The sequence below is a fragment of the Capsicum annuum genome, chromosome 7, assembly GCF_002878395.1.
Source record: "Capsicum annuum cultivar UCD-10X-F1 chromosome 7, UCD10Xv1.1, whole genome shotgun sequence".
Taxonomy (NCBI): Eukaryota; Viridiplantae; Streptophyta; class Magnoliopsida; order Solanales; family Solanaceae; genus Capsicum; species Capsicum annuum.
In genome coordinates, this window is record NC_061117.1 from 30,768,466 (window position 1) to 30,789,786 (window position 21,321).

The window sequence follows — 21,321 nt, forward strand, 5'->3', positions numbered from 1 at the left end:
CTTTGATTTTTTGTTCTTGTGAGGGAAAGAAAGTTGTGGTATCTTTTTCACTTCTTTAGCAACTTTTTCTTTCGAGTACTCAAACTTTCTCAAATTTTCAGCAACTTTTTTGGAAACTTGTGGGGGATCAAATCTGCATCTACCTCCTTAGTTGTCTTTGATGGTTCTCTATGAAGATCTTTACCACTCTTTAAAGTGATTGCCATGACTTGTTTTGTATTTTCTGTATCTCCTGGCAATCCACCTTGAGGCCTGGTATTTAATGCTTATTGTAACTGTCCCAACTGCAACTCTAAGATTCTCTGGGGCACTTTCTGGTTCTTTAAATCTACTTCCAACTGTGTCTGATTAGCTAGAACCTGCTTCAACATCTCTTCCAAGTTGTTAGTTGACTGGCTTTCTTGTGCTTGTAGTTTTTGAATTTGCTATGATTGAGTGTTCCAAGGCTTATTCAATGGTTGAGTCTGCCACTTCATGTTGTAGGCATTACCATAATTTGGCCTTTGAGCATTGCCCACATACATTATCGACTCTGGATTGGAAGCACACGTAGCCACTGAATGGCACTATTACCGTAAATTTCACACCAACCTATAGCTTGTTAGATTGTATTGACTGTGGCTGCAGGTTATGCTACTCTTAATTTTAGACTGCCTATTTGGTTTTGCAATGCAGAGATCTAAGTAGATATGACAGTGGATTGGTCAACCTCTAATATACCTATAATTCTTTTCGTGGAACTTTTAGAATATGAATTCCACTCAGGATTTCCTTGTGCTATGCGGTTCAATAATATATATAAATCAATATAAGTCAACTCTAATACTTGACCACCTGTGGCTGAATCTTGAAAAATCTTTGTATTATGATCAAGTACTTCTACAAAAGTATGAGCAAGTACCTCATTGTACTATTGGTGAAGTGGATAGTCCCCAAGAAAAGCCTTGAAGCATTCCTAAGCATGATATAGATTTTTATCTAGCCTCTGTTTGGAGCTCACTATCTCACTACGAAGTCTCGTAGTCTTGCCAGATGGAAAAAAACAGATTAGGAATTTTTGGGCTAAATCATCCCATGTCATGATTGAATTCGTTGGCTCCTCATTCAATTACCTCTTTGCTTCCTCCAACAGTGTATAGGAAAAGAGTGTCAGCCTTACGAAATCTCTAGCCACACCTATCGGGATGAATGTGTCAGTGAGCTCGATGAAATTCTACAAGTGGACTTATGGATCCTCGTGTACAAGTCTTGCAAACTATCCACTATTGATTAGAAGATTCACCATGTTGTTCTTTAACTTGAAGTTCCCTCCAACAGCCAGTATTTGAATTAGGAAAGTCAAGTTTATGAAAAATGGGACTGCCACTTCACAAACTGTCCTGCGGGCTTGTTATTCCTGAGCCATTTAAGCAGGATTCTCTTGGACTTCTTGGATTTAAGGAATTTGAGGGAGAGGGATTGCTTCTCTCCTTCTTTAGTAAAAGTGTTGCTCAGGCTCAGGGCTGGGTTGAACCAACTCCTGATCCCTTGCCAGCTTATTAACCTAAAAACCTGCTTCCTACAATAACAAAACCAAGACTAAGTGTAAAGCACCAAAGTAATCAAAAAAATCAAAACTAAAAATAAAATAGTTTCCAAATTTCAAGTCCCCGGCAACAGCGCCAAAAACTTGACAACGTCCTAGCACACACACAAGTATACGCGGTCTACCAAGTAGTAGAGCGGCCTTAAAAAAAGCTAAGTATCGATCCTACAGGGACTTGCTTCAACAACTATCCAACTTTAGTTTAACCTCTAAGATTAATTTGATGCAAAGGTAACCAAAAAGAGTTTGGAATAGTGTAAACTAAAGTAAAGTAAGCAATGCATAAAGTAAAGATCTTGAAACAATCAATGGAGTAAATCCCATGGTTAAAGCACTTTGAACAATCATACTATGTTGTTGAACTTCATTCTTTAACTTGCTTATCTTTGTTGTTGATTTGTAAGGTTATTTGCATGATCATGGTCTCCCGACCTCTAATCATTTACCTAATTTGGACATTACAACTACATCGTTGAACAGGGATGTAATAATCCAATTAAGTTCTTTAAGCTATCATCCTACATGTGAATCAAGTCAGACTTCTAGATACATCTCTTTCCTAGATGCTAATTCAAATTTCTTATTTTATAAAGAAATAAGAACCCCAGTAAATCCCTACATTCGATCTCCCTATTCCCTCTCCCATGATCACAAGGTCGATAATATATGTATTTTTCAGGTGATCAATCCATCAAATAGTTAAATCAAGAATAAACAAACAACCAATATTGATAAGCAAATCAAATGAAATTAATTCAAAATAATAGTACTCAAGTTCTTGGCTTTAACCCCAGAAAGGGAGTTTTTAGCCACTCATAGCCATAATCAACATCCAAATAATTGTACAAATGGTTAAAACCATAAAGTAACTAAATTAAAGAATAAAACCTAAGATAAAGTTGTAGTAGCCTTCTCAATACTCCTAGCCATTCCAAGTTGTCCAAAATGGAATATAACACGTTATATTTATAGTAGACAACTCATAAACCGAATGGGATTAGGTTTCCACATTGTTATTTTCCAGCTGGGCATAGTTTTTTGCTTTTAATCGTCATTGCATCGCGCTAGAGTGTGCTACTAGCTCGTGATGCAGTGTAATCGCAGTGAGTTACTAGAATTGACAAATTCTAATTATTCTATTATCGCAATGCGCTGTCCATGCCATTGCTATAATCACCCAATCGCGGTGACATGCTCCACTACATCGTCTTTCGTCATGATTCATCTCATGCTTTCGTGGTTTACTCCAAGCCTTTGTGTGATGTTTTCACATAATTTCCAGCTTTTACCTTATCAATATATCACCATATTCATCTCACCAAACATCCTACATAACCACATACCACATATTAGATATTTTAACAACACAATAGCCACAACGGTGGACTAAAAAACGAGCTAAGACTAGACAAATTCACATTGATCTTCAACTTATTGTTTTGACTCAGGACTTAATCTAATTGAACTTATAACATTACAAATAAATTTTTCCCATATAATTACACTCTAAGGACCTTAGGAACTCATTAGCATAAAAGACTCTAACGCAATAGACTAAACAAACACATAACTCAAGCTAGTAACACAAGTTTTCTTGGTTGACTTTTAAATGATCAAATTGATTACAAACTTGTGTGAAAACACTATTAAACATTGTAAGTACATACTTGGACACTTAGATGCATATTTATATCATTATCAACACATGTAGCAAACAAATTATCCTCAAAATAAGGCTAAAAAGGCTAGAATAGCAATGCTAGAATGCATAAATATTCCCAACGAGGCTGGGGAGCTTCTAAATATGGGTCGTTGGGGTCGGCGGGGTGATTTTCCTGGTCAAATAGGAGAAACAGCGCGAATAGGGCATTTTAAGGGCCAAATTAATTTTTATAACTCACAGTTCTGAGGATGGGCTAGGGATACAGGCGTTTTGTGGGTCAAAAATTGACCGATGTGTGCTAGAGAGGATGGGGAGCGGCATAGTGTGGGAAGTTAGGCTCGGAGAGGCCATTTGGATGGTCAAACGGGATATTTTTGGGCCAAATCGGTGTGCTATAGCCCAGGATTCTGGGTGTAAGCCCAGGGTTCGAGCATGTTGTGTGCCAAAAATTGACCGAGTATGCTATGGAGGCTAGAAAGTGGCCTAGTATGGGTCAAACAGGAAAAATAGCATGAACGAGATATTTTCAGGCCAAATTAATATATTATAGCCCACGGTTCTGGGGGTGAGCCCGGGGTTCGGGAATACGATGGGCTAAACATAGACCAAGTCATGCTATAGAGGCTGAGAAGTGACCTAGTATGGGTCGTTGGAGTCAACGGGTCCATTTAGGTGGTCAAACGGGTGAAATGGCGCAAATGGGTATTTTCGAACCAAATCGATGTGCTATAGCCCATGAATCTAGGGGTGGGCTCGAGGTCCAGCATTTTATAGGCTAAAAATTAACTGGAACATGCTAAAGAGGATATAAAGTAACCTAGTATGGGTCGTTGGGGTTGGCAGGGCCATTTGGGTGGTCTAAAGGGTGAAACAGCATGAACGGGACATTTTTGGGCCAAATCGATTTGCTATAGCCAACAATTTTAGGGGTGGGATTGGGGTTTAGAGACTTTATAGATCAAAAATCAATCAAGGCATGTCAGGGAGGCTGGAGAGTGGCCTAGTATGGTCCGTTGGGGTTATCAGGGCCATTTGGGTGGTCAAACAGGTAAAACGGCAGAAATAGGGCATTTTTGGGCTAAATCGGTGTGCTTTAGCCCACGGTTCTAGGGGTGGGCCCTGAATTCGGTTATGTTGTGGGACGAAAATTAATTGAGGCATGATAGGGAGGCTGGGAAGCATCTTAATGTGTGTTGTTGGGGCAGCGAGGCCATTTGGGTGATCAAGCGAGCGAAACAACGCGAACGGGGCACTTTCGGGCCAAATTAGTGTGCTATAGGCCCACGATTCTAGGGGTGGGCTCAGGGTTTGGGAGTGATTTATGTTACCTAAAACTATACTTCGAATTGAAGTATATTGCGGTCGATTGCAAATATAATAACCTAACTAGGTTGGGGTCGAACCGACAAGGAAAATGTGAACAGTTGTTTGACTTGATGTAATCCATGAGTAGTATAGGAAAGTAAATGGGGGATTTTAGTATCAATCGCAAGTAGTAACAAAATATTGAGTGCTTTTGAGTTGTAGACAATAATAAACGAACACTAGGATTATGTTCCCCCTGGTCTCTCAACTACTTAAATTTCTCATGATCAACCCAACTATTCTATTGTTTTGCATACAATGTCTACAAGATAGGTATTATCAGCCGCCTTATGGGTACAAAGATAAATCTCACCCTTTACTAGTTAAATCTCAGGGCGTCGCCTTGTTGCTACTTGCTACGACCTCAGTTCACTACTCCTTTTGGGATAATGTGATTAGATAAGACATGGGGACTAAAAGGTGGAGGTAGAAATCTCAAATCACAGTCTTAACTTCTTTTCCCAATTGCAAACTCCCTTGTGAGGATGGAAACGAATACAAGCATCTCAAGATACTGCAGCAACTTGAGATTAATTATCATGAAGAATATTAAGATACATGCATAGCCCTAGAACAGATGAGTATCACACTTCCTCTACATAGTTAATCCGTTAGGGTTCCTACAACCTTAGTCAAGGATATTAGCCACTTATGTTTGTTCAAGAAACCATGATCATCAATAAAGAATACATAAAATCAATTACACAAGAATAAGATGATTAAACTCCAAAGTCTTGTACTGAATAAATACCCAAAATCTCAAGAATAATTTTAAAGTATGTAATAATATGTGAAATAATATAAAAGAGCGTAACCTAATAAAATATAAACCCTGGGGTATTTATAGTATCTCAAAACATCATTAAAATCTTATTAAAAATAAGAAAGGTAAAGTTATGTCGGCAGTAGGTACGACTCGATCTTCACTCATATCGACATCATACGAGTCGTACCCAGCCTTCTCATATCTGTTCCAGTGTCTGTTCTCCCATGGCTTCAACTTCCTGTTAAGCATATGAATTTAGCTTACGAGTCGTACCTGAGTGTATGACTCGTGTACTTTGCTCATATCCACCTGTGACTTTAGTATTTCCAAGTTCTGGACACTAGTTTGTGTACGACTTCCCTATACGAGTCGTACTCAGACGTTCGACTTGTATACTTCTGAGACTTTAACTCCTGGATGGTAGCTTAGGTTCTATTATGCTTACGACTGCTCTGTACATCTCGTATCCCAACTTACAACTTGGATACTTGAGTTGTATCTTCTTCATACTTGGTTCCTTAGATTGGTTGTTGGTTCTGTTGTGCATATGATTCAACTTATGAGTCGTATCAAATATTTATGACTCAAGAGCTGACTCGTATCCTGATCAAAATAGGTCTTTTTCAGGTTTTTTTCCTCTTTTTTTGTTCAAACACTATTGTAAACCTATTTTACCTGATATATATACCAAAGTGTCTCATATCTAATAATATATCCTAAGTTCACACAGAAATTTGTAGTTTTAAGCATCGAAAGTATCGTGTTGCCATACTATATCAGTGTTGTGGACCAAAAACTATTTGGGGCATGCCAGCAAGGCCGAGGAGTAGCCTAGTATGGCCTGTTAGTGTCAGCGGGCCATTTGGTTGGTTAAACAGGCGAAACGGTATGAACGGGGCAGTTTCAAGCCAAATTAATGTGCTATAGACCACGGTTCCTGGAGTGGTCCAAGGTTCCAGGTGTGTTGTGGGCCAAAAATATATTGGAGCATGCCAAGGAGGATGGAAAGCATCTTAGTATGGGCCATTGGATCTGGCGGGGCCATTTGGGTGGTCAAACGACCAAAATGGTGCGAACGGAGTATTTTCGGGCTAAATCGGGGTGCTATAGCCCACAGTTTTGGGGGTGGGCCAGTGTTCTAGGTGTGTTGTGGGCCAAATATCAATCGGGATGTTCCAGGGAGGCTGAGAAATGGCATAGTCTATTCGTTGGGGTTGACGAATCCATTTGGATGGTCAAACTGGCAAAACGGCGCTACAAGGGCATTTTTAGGCCAAATCGGTGTTCTATAGTTCTCGATTTCGGGGGTGGGCTTGGGGTTCGGGCCTGCTGTGGGCCAAAAATCAACTGAGGCATGACAAAGAGGATGGGGACCAACCTATTATGGGACGTTGGGATCGGCGGGGCCATTGGGGTGGTCAAACGGGTGAAATGGCATGAACGGAGTATTTTTGGGCCAAATCGGTGTGCTATAGCCCACAGTTCTAGGGCTAGGTGAAGCGTCGAAGCGCACATGCAAGTGTACGTGGTCTCAACAAGTAATACAGTGGCCTTAAATAAAGCCGAATATCGATCCCTCAGAGACTTATGTTAAGCAATTAACCAATTCTAGTTTAACTATTGAGATGAAATTGGTACAAACATAACCAAAAGAGTTTTAGAAGTTTATAAACTAAAAGTAAACTAAAATTATGTAGAAAAGTAAAGACTTTGGACAATCAATGGATAAGAAATTAGGGCTAAATCACTACGAACAATCATACTTTGCTATTGAACATCATTCGTTAGATTACTTATCTTGGTTGTTGATTCGTAGGGTTTATCATATGATCATGGTCTCCCGACCTCTAACCTTCTACCTAACTAGAAATTATAACTAAAACATTGAGAGGGGATGTAATAATCCATTTATATGCATTAAGATGTCATCCTACATGTGAACCAAGCAAGGATTCTAGGTATATCCCTATACTAGTCGCTAATTCAAATTCCTTATTCCATAAAAGAATAAGAACCTATCTCTATTTATCCCCACATTTTATCTTTCTGTTCCCCTCCGGAGCTCACAAGGTCGACAATATATGTATTCTAAGGGTTGCAAATCCTTAAAATAATGATAACAAGGATAAACAAAAATCTAAGTATGATAATCAATCCAAACAAACTCAATTCAAAGCGAAAGTAAACATGTTCTTGGCCTTAACATCGGAAAGGGGGCGTTTAGCCACTAATGGACATAATCATAATCAAGATCAATGAATACATGATATAATCCACAAATAATCTAAAGTAAAAGCAATAAACCCTATTTAAAGTGTTGAGAAGCCCCTCTCCAAGCTCCAAGACGCCCAAAAGAGTCTAATAATGTGTTAAAGTGTTATATTAATAGCAGGGGAATTTTGCTGGCTCGAGCATATGCCTCGCGATGCACCACCCATTTCTAAGGACTAGAGGTCGAAATTCACCACTATAATGAGGCTTGCGACACGCCACTTATTCCACTAGAGTGTGGGGCGCGACACGCCTCCATCGCAAGGCTTCACTGGAATTCTATTTTTGACGTCCAACTTTACTTTGTGCATTTGTCTTTCATCCCAAGTTTTGTGGTGTTATTTACACTTCATTTACAGCTTGTATATCCTTCGTATATCATCTAAATCAACTCAGAAAGCATACTATAACATCAAATACCATGTATTAGAGCTCAAAACAAACACAACATCCATAATGGCGAACGAGAAACTCAAGCTAAGACTAGTCTTGCCCAATTAATCTCCCTCTTATTGTTTTGACTCTTGGCTTGTTTCAATTACACTTTAAACATTATAAACAAGTTGATCCACACATAATTACACAATAATAACTTTAGTAACTCATGCAATACATTAGAATCAAATGATATCAGCTAGAACAACACCTAGCTCAAGCTAGTAACACTAGTTTTCTCGTTTGAACTCTAAGTGACCAAATTAAGTATAAACTTATTTTGAAAGCACTTTAAACAATGTAATCACATATTTAAAAACTTAGATGCACAATTAGATTATTATTAACATATTAAGAACACAATTAGTCCTCAAAACAAGGCCAAATCAGCTAGGATAATAACACTAAGGTGCATAAAATCACCTCAGATCAGTGGACCCGAGGTTCGGGCATACTATAGGACAAAAATAACCTGAGGTATGCTAGAGAGGCTTGGGAGCAGCCTAGTGTGGGTCGTTGGGATCTTCAGGGATATTTGGGAGGTCAAATAGGCAAAACGGCATAAATGGAACATTTTTTGGGCTAAATCGGTGTACTATAGCCCACGGTTCCACAGGTGGGCCCAGGGCTCGAGTGTGTTGTAGGTCAAAACTCAATCGGTGCATGACAGGGAGGCTGGGGAGAAGCCTTGTGTAGGCCGTTGGGGTCGATGCGCTATTTGGGTGGCCAAACGGGCAAAACGACATAAATGGGGTATTTTTGGGTCAAATTGGTGTGCTATAATTCACGGTTTCGAGGGTGGGCCCAGGATCCAGGCATGTTATTGGTTAAAAATTGACTGGAGCATGATAGGTAGGCGGGGAAGTGGCCTAGTATGGGTCGTTGGGGTCGGTGGAGCGAAATAGAGCGAATAGGCCATTTTTAGGCCAAATCGATATGCTATAGCCTACGGTTCTGAAGGTGCGACCGGGTTCTGTGTATGTTGTTGGCCAAAAATAGATCAGGGCATACTTGGGAGACTTTAGAGCAGCCTAGTATGGGATTTTTAGATTGGCGGAGCCATTTGGGCAATCAAACGGGCAAAACGATGCAAACAGGGCATTTTTGGGCTACATTGATATGCTATAGCCCACGATTCTGGGGTGGGTCCGAGGTCGAAGCATTCTGTGGGCTAAAAATAAACTGGGGCATGCCAGGGAGGTTGGGAAGAGGCCTAGTATGGGACATTGGGGTCGGCGGGGCCATTTGGCTTATCAAATGGGTGAAACGGCATGAACAGGACATTTTTGGGTCAAATTAATGTGTTGTAGCCCACGATTTTAGGGGTGGGGCTCAGGGTTACGAGCGTGTTGTGGGATAAAAATCAAACGAGGCGTGCCAGAGAGGATGAGAAGTGGCATAGTATGGGTTGATTGGGTCGGTTGGGTCATTTGGATGATCAAATAGGTGAAATAGTGCGAACGTGGCATTTTTCAGCCAAATTGGTATGCTATAGCCCACAGTTCCAGGGGTGCGTTTGGGGTCCGCATGTGTTGTGGGTCGATAATCAACCTGGACATGATAGGGAGGCTGGGGAGTGGCCTTTTAGAGGCCGTTGGGGTTGGCAGGGCCATTTGGGTGGCTAAACGGGCAAAATAGCACTAACGGGGCATTTTTGGACCAAATCAATGTGTTATAGACCACAGTTTCGAAGTTCGGCACGATTTTTAAGTGATCTGTGAGCCAAAAATCAACCAGGGCATGACAGGGAGGATGAAGAACAGCCTAGTAAGGGTCGTTGGGGTCGGCGGGGCTATTTGAGTCATCAAATGAGCAAAATTGCCTAAATGGGTCATTTTCGGGCAAAATCGATATTGCTATAACCCACAGTTCTAGGGGTAGGCCCGGTGTCTGGCATGCTGTAGGGCAAAAATTGATCAGGGCATAACAGAGAGGCTGGGGAGTAGCCTAGTGTGGGTTATTGCGGTCGGGGAGTCCATTTGGGTGGTCAAACGGGTAAAACAGCATAAATGGGACATTTTTGGGCCAAATCGGTGTTATATAGCCCACGGTTCTAGGGGTGGACCTGAGGTTCGGAAGTGCTGTGGGCCAAAAATCAATCAGGACTTGACAGAGAAGCTAGGGAGCGGCGTAGTTTGGGCCGTTGGAGTCGGCCAGGCCATTAGGTTGGTCAAACGGGTAAAACAGCACGAATGGGGCATTTTGATGCCAAATCAGTGTGTTATAACCCATGGTTCTGGGGGTGGGACCAGGGTCCGAGCGTGTTGTGGGTTGAAAATCGACCAGGACATCCAAGGAGGCCGGGTGATGTTGGGTGTATTTATACATTCTAGCGTCACTATTCTAACCTATTTAGCCTTGTTTTGAGAATAATTCATTTGATTTATGTGTTAATATAATATAAATAAGTATATAAGTATCGAAGTGTGTGTTTATAATATTCAACGTATTTTTTAAATAAATTTGTACTTAATTAAGTTATTTAGAGTTCAACCCGAAAGACTAGTGTTACTAGCTTGAGCTAGATGTGTGCCTAGTTGGTTTCGTTGGATTCTAATGTGTTTAACTTGTTCCAAATATTTTAAATGTGTAATTATGAGTGGAATAACTTGTTTCTAATGTGCAAAGTGCAACTTGATTAAGTTAAGAGGTGGAATAATAAGTGATGATCATTGTGAATTAGCCTTATTTTAGCTCTTGTTTTGATTCATCGTTGAGGATATTGTGTTGTTTTGATTTTTAATATGTGGTGTGCAATTATGTAGGAAGCTTTGTGAGCTGAATATGGTAATATATTAATGATAAAAAGGCTTGCAATTCATTGAAAATACACTACAAAAAATATGAGAAAAAAAAGGGACGTTCAACGCTTAACCAAAATTTTGGAGGCTAATTCCAGTGAGTCGACGCGATCTCGACGCATAGTGTTGCTCTTGTCAATACTACCACCAACGCGATGGGGTGTACATGCATGGCCAAATTTCAAGTCCTTTGCCGAAACGGTTGGGACTTTGTCCTATTTTTAATACAATTGGCATACGTTTTGAAGAGTTGCGGGAATATATCAGGTTTTTCAAAATCTTGTACTAATGCAATAGCATCCATATACCGCCTCTCATATTCCATGGGCCTCAGATAAAGCTTAAATGAAGTATGCATTGTTTTCCCTTTTTTGACGCTTCTCCTTCTCTACGACATAAAATATCTAAAAAAATTTCTAATATATCTACTCTAAATAAATCTTAATTAAAAGAAGCAAAGTCTAATCTTTGACTTTCAATTTTTATCCATTCATCTACTATGTATTGTTGAAATAATCTTCCTGAATGTAAGATTATATTTACATCTTCTCTTATTTATAATTTGTAACAATAATATTCACGACAAAAGACAGTGTCTTTTTTTCGTTTTTCTTTTTGCATTACTTCAGCTTCCATATTAAGAAGTCTATCAATTGAAGACATATGCATTACATTTAGTAATTGTTCTTGCTCACAATATATTTGTATAAATGTGTTAGAGGAATGCTTAATTTTTTTAATACCACAATGACAATCATTTTGAGCATATGAATATAATAAAGGATATTATAATGGATCATAACAACCATAATAATAACTTACCAATTGACTTTAATCACTTTTTGTATATATTTGGATATGTGGCGTAGTAATAGAATTATTAATATCTTGTTCAACCTATATGCCTTAAACTTCTGTTACAGTCGGTAAGTTATATATTCGTTGATCTAAATCAGAATCACACTTAAGTGCAATATAAAAATTAGATAGTCATGAAACATCAATCAAAGATTTTATAAACATTGAGTATGAATTATTTTTTAGTATATCCATCAAATTTTTAACGATAAACTCATTTAATTTATTTGTACATGTCATTAGATTTCTTACTTCATTTTCACTATTAAAGAAATATAGCTGCAAATTTTTGCCTTTTTGATCTGCAGGAATCAGGTCATTAATGAAATGATACATTTGTCCTTGAACCCGAAAAATATAAATACCTTTATTTTTTTACTAACTTTTTTTTTCCATAAGATACCCCGAGAGACGTGAACGCAAATATGTTATTGTATGTTCTAATATAAGTTCGAAAATATTTTGATTCCTCTGTTTTTTTTTTAGAAAGTTTTTTCAATTCTATTTAAATTTCATGTGAAGTTAATTGAATAGAATCATTGCTACAACAAAATGCAGGCGACTCAAATTCAAATCTTTTTGCTTTACAGAATTGACATTTTGGAACATCTTTTAGTTTAATATAACTCATTTCTAATGGCACAATAGTTAAGTAAGTAGGTTCTATGTAACCATACCCTGCAACTAAAAAATCCAAAATGAGGACATACTAATTTTAGGGTATAATATTATTATTAATAAAATTATTAAATAGCTTTTGTGTAATATTTAATAATGACTCTATTTATCTCTACCTGTTTCTGATGGAATTGTTGATTCCTTTTTAAAAAGATATCTTTGTTCAGCAGAAACATTAATACAACTGAATGTTGATGCAGAAGTCGAATCTTTGTTCATTGAACTTTCAGACACTCGTTGTCTTTTCAGCTCTGCTCTTCTTGCTCGTCGATGTGCAAAAAGACTTTTTTTTTCTCAAGAGACATCAATCTATATAATTCATGACTTTTAGTATTTTTGTCAACATTTGTTTTTTCGATAGTTTGATCAGTTTTAGAATCTCTATTACATGACATTTTTGTGGCTCAAATATTTTTATGAATTCTTGAAAAAAAGAACAATAAAAGTAAAAGTTCATTACACGTCCATATCAAGTAATAATTATACTTATGCATATTTATGCGACACATGTGGCTTTAACAAAATATAAGAGACACTCATTAACAGAGAAAAATAATCATTTCATGTTTTATATTATAATTAAATAATGAAGAAAAATATTTATAATTAAATAAAAAAATTCAATAAGTCGTACTTACCACACAGTCAAATATATACTCGGACGTATAAATAACTACCACCGAAGAGATGAAACTGCAAAACAGACAGTTTCAAGATGTATATATTAAATTAACTTTGAAATAAATATGTAAAATATTGTAAAGAAAAAATGACTAGATCTTAAAGTTAGGTATTATTGTGATATTTTAGAATCTTCTTTTAAAAGATGAGCATATCTAAGTTTGGTATCACTGGAATATATATATTTTTTTAAAAAAATCTAACTTAGCTAAAAAATAAACTTAGTTATAAAGCCTCAGATGAAGAAGGAAAAAAAGCATCATATATTAATCTAAAGCACTATGAACGCGAAAAAACTTAGACAGTAGCTGTGAATGTTTTGAGAAACAAGACTTAGGATGTATCACATTATCTGCGTTTTACAGTTTCAAAAGCCAATTACATAATACAGGTAAATTTTTACAAAAACACATGCTGAAATTAAATAAAAGTTATCCATTCAACCAAAAAACGTCTACTTAAAAAAAACATAAAAATTATCCTTATTGAATAAATAAATAAATATCCAAAAAAATTGAATGAGAATGTACAAAAAATTTACATACACACAGATATGTGAGAATTGAGAACAGTGATGAGAGAAGGGTTTATTTTGGGTAATATGAAGAGTCTTTTGGCTTTTTATTCCATGAGTCATCTATTTTTTAGTCTAGTTTAGAGAAGAAATATCAATTCTAAAAGTTGGTGTCATTAATTTTGCGGTGAAAACAATAACGGCCTTGATATATATTTGTGTGATAGAACAATTATTATTATTTTTTAGTTAATTTAATTTTAGAAACATCATCTTGAAATGTCTTTTAATGTCCATGTGGCGAAAACAATAGCCACATGGATATAAATATTTATATGATAGAGCAATAATTCTTCCATCCTATTTTATGTATCGTTATTTATTTAGACATTAAGTATCAATAAAAATAATGAATTAATAAGATTTACAAAATTCTTTCTTTTAAAAACATTTTTATATTTATTTTTTAAATATTTTTTTACTAAGTGGGATGTAATAAAAATAAAATAGACATGTTAATAGATATTCACATGTGGTAGAAAAATAGAAACTTGAAAAGATGTTTTTGTATGAATAAATATTCACATGTGGTAGAGAAGTAGTGTTGTCACACAATTTTAACCTACCGATGTATTCTTAGGCTGCTATTTATTAAAATTATTTAATTTCAAATATTAATATTTTTCACACATTATTCTTGTATTAAATAGATATTGGCGTGTCACATTCATGATTGATAAATATACAAATTATTTTATTAATTTTTATTATTTTTTTTATAATTTATTAATTCAAATATAATAGTTTACATAATTTTATTAATATTTATTAAATCATTTTCATAAATATGCAGGCTTACAATTTACAAATACATTATCTATTATTATTATTATTATTATTATTATATATTTTGACTCAATTTTAAATCTTTCATAACTTTAAATCTTAGTCGTTGATCAAAACTGATCCAACGGCTGAGACCAAGTTTTCCCCTCTTCCCTTTTATACACACAAGACTCGAAACCAAACCATTCCCTCATTCAGCCGCCACCCTCCCTTTCTCTCTCTCCCACTCTCTAAAACCAAAAACACTGCGACCACCGGCTTACTCCCGCGGACGACCACAAACTCAACCGCACCACCATCAACACCGGCGAAACCCCAAATCAGCGTTGCGCCTCCAACCAGCAATCCAACTTCGCCGCTGCCCCGTCTCAGCCGGAAAGACCTTCGTCAGCCTCCCCCAGCCGCGCTGCCGCCGCATCGTACGCTCCAACGAACTGACCAGTCGCCGAAGAGACTCACCAGTCGATGCCGATACTATTCCCAACCAAAATTTTGCCGGAAAGTTGTGATTATTATCGGGTTTGATCTCATAATACCCTAATTACATATTTTATTCGTCTTGTTTGTGAATTACCCGAATTGAATTCTTTGATTTACAATTTGTGAGATTCGACTTTGAATGTTGACTCAGTTACCGCAATTGAATGCTTGTTTATGAACCTACATATTTGAAAAACCGTAATTTCGTGAACCGTCTTTGAGCCCTAATTTTACTTTTGATTACAGTTTTTCTCAAATCTAAGTAATTTTGACATGTTTATTCCCGTCTTTCTAAATTCCAATTGTGATGGCCTTCTTATGTGTATTTGAACTGCTTTGGTAACTAATTATGGTATGATTTGAACTAGCTTCACAGCTAATTGGTTTGATTGCTTGATTTTGGGAAAGTTATGATAAGTTAGGATTTTTCTCTATACTAATTTACTCATATTATATGGGTAAAATCTTGTGTCTATTTGCTGATTCTCTTACCCATTTTAAGTTTGGACAGATCTCTTTATTTATTTGTTTGATCATGGTAAAACTTTTAATTTAGGATCAATAACAAAATTACTTGGTCACCTAGAAATCCTGTTTTTAGGACTTTAATTAACATTCTGACATGTTAATTTGGGTTCAAGCATGCTAATTCAGTCGATAGTATAAAAGATTAATGTTCAACGTTTTTAGGTCTTTTATTAATTTTCAGTATATTTAAATTAATTTCCAGCATATAAAACTATTTTTCCAGCAAACTAAAATTAATTTTCAGTAATTTCCAGCATACCAATATTAATTTTCAGTATATTAAAATGAATTTTCAGCATATAAAATGAATTTTCAATTATATTAAAATAATGTTCAGCATGTTTGATAAATTTTCAGTAATTTTTTTGTTAATTTTCCGAAGTAATAAATGTTTTCAGTAACAAAAAATGGTAGGCTGCAACATGTTAATTATTTTCAGCATGTGAATTCGTTTTTTAGTATTCTAAAATTAATTTCCAGCATTTTTACTAATTTATAACATGTTTGATTATTTTTTGCATAACAGAATTAACGGTTATCATTTCCCAACATATTTATTTAACTTTGGCATATTTTTGTTTTAACAAAATTACGACGTTGTCTTGAAATGAATAACAATTAACTTTCATCATATAAACAATTGTGTCACCTAGATATCATGCCTACAGGTTTAATTACAAAAAATAAATAATTATTTGCTTTAGCATGCTAATCACTTTAACCAATTTCTTAATTAATCAAGAGGCTTAATCGAGATTATTATGTGCTACTTGGTGTCCAACGTGTTTTACGCGCTTCGAGTCTAACTAGGATACCTAGTTTTATTTGTCTAGACCCCAAAATTAAAATAGAAAAGTCCAATGCCTCTTGGACGATAGGCTGGGACAGTAGACATTTTAGAGACATTAGTTTTGTCTTTTCTTTTTAGAACACTCTTAAATTTAACAACCAACCTAAGTGGGGGTGGGTAGACATTCGGAGATGATGATTACCCAAGTATAATTCGTCAATGCGACATACAACACTGTCATCTGTTTATAATCCGGCTGCTGGTTGATGGGCCGGGTAATGATTAATAAGTTGGGTACTGATTCGAATAAAACAAAATAAATTCTTTGTCCGATCTTTTGAACTTGTTTTTTCTCGTCTATTTACTTTATATGTTTATTGGTTTGGGCTAGTTAGGTTCCTTATATAGACAACCCTTTTGCTATATTAATTGTGTCATTTCTATCTCCTCGCTCATTTGATTTGTATTGTTTGTTTTGTTTCTATCTTCACTTAGGTAATTAGCAATTAGAAATAATTAAATACATTTTTTTTTTAATTCATTACCTTATCACCTAGCTACATTAAGTTTATAAAATAGGTGACCTTTGTCTATCATATAAAATTCCCACGTAAAGTATGAATTCGATCGGGAACCAACTTTGTGGACCTCGAAAGGTGCTTAACACCTTTCTTTTGTGGTAATTTGAACCCTTACCCGAACTTCTGGTGAACTAGACTAAATAGCAACATAGGTTGTGCCCTAACGCACCTTAATTTGTTAGGTGACAACTCTTCAATCTTTAATCCATCCCAAAAAGAATTGTCACATTGAATCCCGCTTTTTGAAAGAAAAATAAGCCGCGACAAATAAAAGCATGAAAAAATATTTTTCTATAATTATTACAATAATAAAATATATATAAAATACAGAAAATACTCTTAATTATTAAAATAAATTTGAAATTTTAAATCTATCCTTGGTTGTCCTTTTAACTCTCCTTTCTATATAGAAGTCTTTGTTACATGGTATCAGTGCTTATGCTCGTGATCTTGTATCAGTTTTATTTCAGTTTGTCGGCTTCTGTATATTCGAACTTCTAATAGATCACTATTAAGTAATCAGTTTGAGTCACCACCATAGTAGAAGGAGGCGGATCATCGTTTTCGATCGTACCGTCCATTGTCCATGTCTGGTGTTAAGCTAGTGGCCTTCACGCGCCACTTGAAGTTCTCTACTGTCTTTCACGCACCGACACGTGGAGACGCATGCACCGACAAAATTGGTCAGGGTTTACTGTTCTAGTGTTGAATCTATAGTTTCAGGTACCCCAAATTTTCCTTCATGTTGAGGCGCCATTTGGAGGGTTTTTCCTCACTGCTAGGTTCATTTTCCCCTTTATTTTCTACGATTTAGATCTGATTTTTTATTTTGTGCTGTTGCAATTATTGATTTGTATTCAATATCCCATAAATATTGTTGGTTCTTCATTATTGGTTCCTTTATTGCCTGTTACTTTGTTTGAACTTTGGAATTTCAGCCTCTGTTTCAATTATTTTATCGGTATTGACTTTTGTCTTTTTGCTTGATTGTTTGTTGGCTTCTCCTATCTCGGCATTTTGATTATTTGAGTTTGAAAATAGAAACAATTAGAAAGGGGAAAATACAGTTACAAATCAAAAGGGTAAGACAATTTTGGTTTCGGCAGATGAGTTTGCAGAATTCTCTCAGTATCGAGAATATCTTAAAGAATTCACCTCAGTTACTACCTTGCTGATTCTAAAAAGGCATGTCGACAACTAGGTGATTGATTTAGGTGCTACAGATAACATGACGGGTAATCTTAATATATTTTCTATCTTCCAATCATACAGAACACCCTCACAGGTAACAGTAGATGATGGGTCAACATGTGACGTTGTGGGATCTGGGACCATCAAAGCTACCTCTTCTATTACCTTGTCATGTGTTAAGTTTACCGAAATTGCCCTTCAATCTAATTTCTGTAAGTAAACTTACTAGAGATCTTAATTGTTGTATTTTGTTCTTTCCCAATCATTGTTTGTTTTGTGATCTTGGGACGCATAAGGTTATTGGTAAAGAACGTGTAATTGGTGATCTATATCCTTGATGAATCTGAGCCTCGATTTGTTGCCTACTCAAGTGTCTTGTCTCTATTTGAAGCACACTATTGATTGGGACATCCTTCTTTACCTTGTTTAAAGAAGCTTTGTCTCCAGCTTTCAATCTAATTCATTCTGATGGGGATTATGTCCCGTTGTTTCTAAAATTGGACATAAGTACTTTTGTCATTTTTGTAGATTATTTCTCTCGGATAACTTGTATTTATTTTATGAAAAGTCACTCTGAATTGTTTACTCATTTTGTGCCTTTTGTGCCTTTTGTGCCTAAGGTAAAGCTCAATTCAATGCTTCAATACGTTTTTTAAGGAGTGACAATGCTAAAGAATACATGTCAGAGTTGTTTCAGTCTTACATCAGGGTATCTTCCATCAGTCATTATGTGTTGATACACCTTCTCAAAATAGAGTTCCTGAGTGGAAGAATAGGCATTTACTTTGAGACAACTCTGACACTTCTGTTCTAAAGTAAGGTTCCTAAATAATTTTGGACCGATATAGTCTCTACAACTTGTTTTCTGAGAAATCGCATGTCATCACCTGTGCTTGGTGGTAATGTGCCTACAATATTATTTTTTAAAACAAGTCATTATTTTCAGTGGAACCAAAGCTATTTGGAAGTACGTGTTATGTTCGAGATGCTCGAGTATTTGTTGTCAATTTGAATCCTAAAACATAAAAGTGTGTTTTCTTGGGTTATTTTCGTCTTTAGAAGGGATATCGATGTTATTCCTTAGAACTTGACAAATATTTGGTGTCAAATGATGCGATATTTTCAGAAACTATACCATTCTTTTATACCCCCAGTTCCACAAGTCAGGAGAAAGAAGATGAGTGATTAGTTTATCAAGTTACTTGTGTTGTGCAATCAGGTGATGCTATTCCTCCATTCCTAGTTATTCTAGTGAGCACCGGCCAACTACTGCACCTTCAACACCTGTTCCAGCAAGACCACCAATTGTTCAAGTTTATTCGAGGAGACGAGAGAACAACGATACATTACCAGTACCAGTTTATTTGCCATCAAACCATACTCCACCTGATCCTCTAGAAAATATTGACCTCTCTATTACTCTTTGCAAAAGTATGCAGACTTGCAAATCCACATATTTTATTGATAATTTGTTTCCTATGATCGCTTATTTTGTGCATTGATTGTTTCTCTAAACTCTATTTATGTACCTAAACCTGTGAAAGATATTTCTTATCATCCCGGATGGTCAAATGTGATGCTGAGGAAATACATGCATTAGAGAACAATCACATATGGGATTTAGTGGATTTAACTAACGGAAAAAAATCAGTGGGATGTAAGTAGGTGTTCACAGTCAAAGTTGATTCAGATGGCTATGTGGCAAGACCTAAAGTCAGGCTTGTGGCTAAATGATATGCTTCGACATATGGGGTAGATTATTCACACTTTCTCTCCAACTGTCAACCTCACTTTTGTCTGCTTGTTCATTTCTTTATCTGCTTTTGAGAATTGGCCTTTACATCAGCTGGATATCAAGAATGTGTTCCTTCATGATGATGTTCAAGAGAAAGTTTATATGGAGCAATCACCTGATTTTATTGCTCAAAGAAAGTATAGGAAAGTCTGTCATTTGAAAAGGTCCTTGTACAGCTTGAGTATAGTCCCCGTAATTGGTTTGGCAAGTTCAGTGAGGTTGTTAAGAAATTTGGATTGAAAATGAGCAAATGCGATCATTGTCTTCTACCAACTATCTACAGCTGGCACTATCCTTCTTGTTGTTTATGTTGATGACATTTTCATCACAAGAGATGATTTCGAGGGGATCTCTTTCCTAAAGTCTTTTCTTCATACTATATTTCATACAAAGGACTTAGGCTGGTTGAAATACTTTTTGGGAGTAGAGGTAAATAGAAGCAAGAAGGAAATTCTTCCGTCTCAGAGAAAGTATATTCTTGACCTACTTGCAGAAATTGAGATGTTGACAACCAAATCTTACAGTATTCCTATGGTTCCCAATGTGCATCTTTTGAAAGATGATGGCAACCCTTTTGATGATCCAGAGAGATACAAGAGGATAGTTGAAAGATTAATCTACCTCACTGTGACTCGTTCAGATATTGCTTTTGCAGTAAGTGTTGTTAGTCGGTTCATGTCCACACCAACGATCAACCATTGGACAACTTTGAAATAGATTCTATGTTACTTTGAAAGGAGCTCCTGGACTTGACATATTGTATATCAATCACAATCATATTCGTATTGAGTGTTTTGCAGATGCTGACTGGGCTGGTTTCAAAATTAATAGAAGATCACTACATGCTATTGTGTTTTGTTGGAGGGAACTTGGTAGCATGGAGGAGTAAGAAGCAAAGTGTTGCATCTCAATCCAGTACTGAATATGTACAGAGCTATATCACAATCTACGTGTGAGGTTATATGGATACATCATCTTGTGACTGAAATTGGGTTGAAGCATCATATGCTAGCAAAACTCTGGTGTGATGATCAAGTTGCACTTCATATTGCCTCAAATCCAGTTTATCATGAAAGAACTAGACATATTGAGGTTGATTGTCACTTTATTCGGGAGGAGATTCAACAACTTGATTTCAACTAGCTACGCCAGACGAGCAACTAGTGAATTTGCTCACAAAGGCAGTGAGTTGGACTCGAGTTTATTCCCTTTGTAACAAGTTGGATATGATTAATATCTATGCTCCAATTTAAGAGTGAGCGTTGAAAATTTCTTGTAATATGTAGTTAGCTTAATTATAAGGATTGTATCATAATTATAGGAATAGGATTAGATCTATAGGATTTTCTTTTTGTTGATTCTTTCCATAGTTAGGTGTCTATGTATGTGTATATATTCTTATCACTTTATGAAACAAGATCATCAAGTAATTCTCCGATACCTTTGTTACAATGTCATAATAATTGTAGTTATAACACTTTTAAAACTTAGGG

General features: G+C 36.2%; 1 protein-coding gene across 1 annotated transcript; it reads left to right on the forward strand.

Moving 5' to 3' along the window:
* The first annotated feature begins 1,353 nt into the window (after positions 1-1,353).
* Positions 1,354-21,266, forward strand: LOC107877753. The gene is made up of 4 exons (XM_047393946.1): positions 1,354-1,506; positions 14,567-14,982; positions 18,115-18,245; positions 19,253-21,266. The coding sequence occupies exons 1-4, from the start codon at positions 1,354-1,356 to the stop codon at positions 19,429-19,431; spliced, it is 879 nt and encodes a 292-aa protein (XP_047249902.1). The 3' UTR covers positions 19,432-21,266.
* Positions 21,267-21,321: the final 55 nt, after the last annotated feature.

Excerpts from the sequence above, each read along its gene's own strand:
- LOC107877753 (XM_047393946.1), top strand. The coding sequence starts at position 1,354 with ATGGGACTGCCACTTCACAAACTGTCCTGCGGGCTTGTTATTCCTGAG. Across the intron at positions 14,983-18,114 it reads AAAGTTGTGATTATTATCGG|AACACCCTCACAGGTAACAG; the intron begins GTTTGATCTCAT and ends CCAATCATACAG. Across the intron at positions 18,246-19,252 it reads TGCCCTTCAATCTAATTTCT|GTGATGCTATTCCTCCATTC; the intron begins GTAAGTAAACTT and ends TTGTGCAATCAG.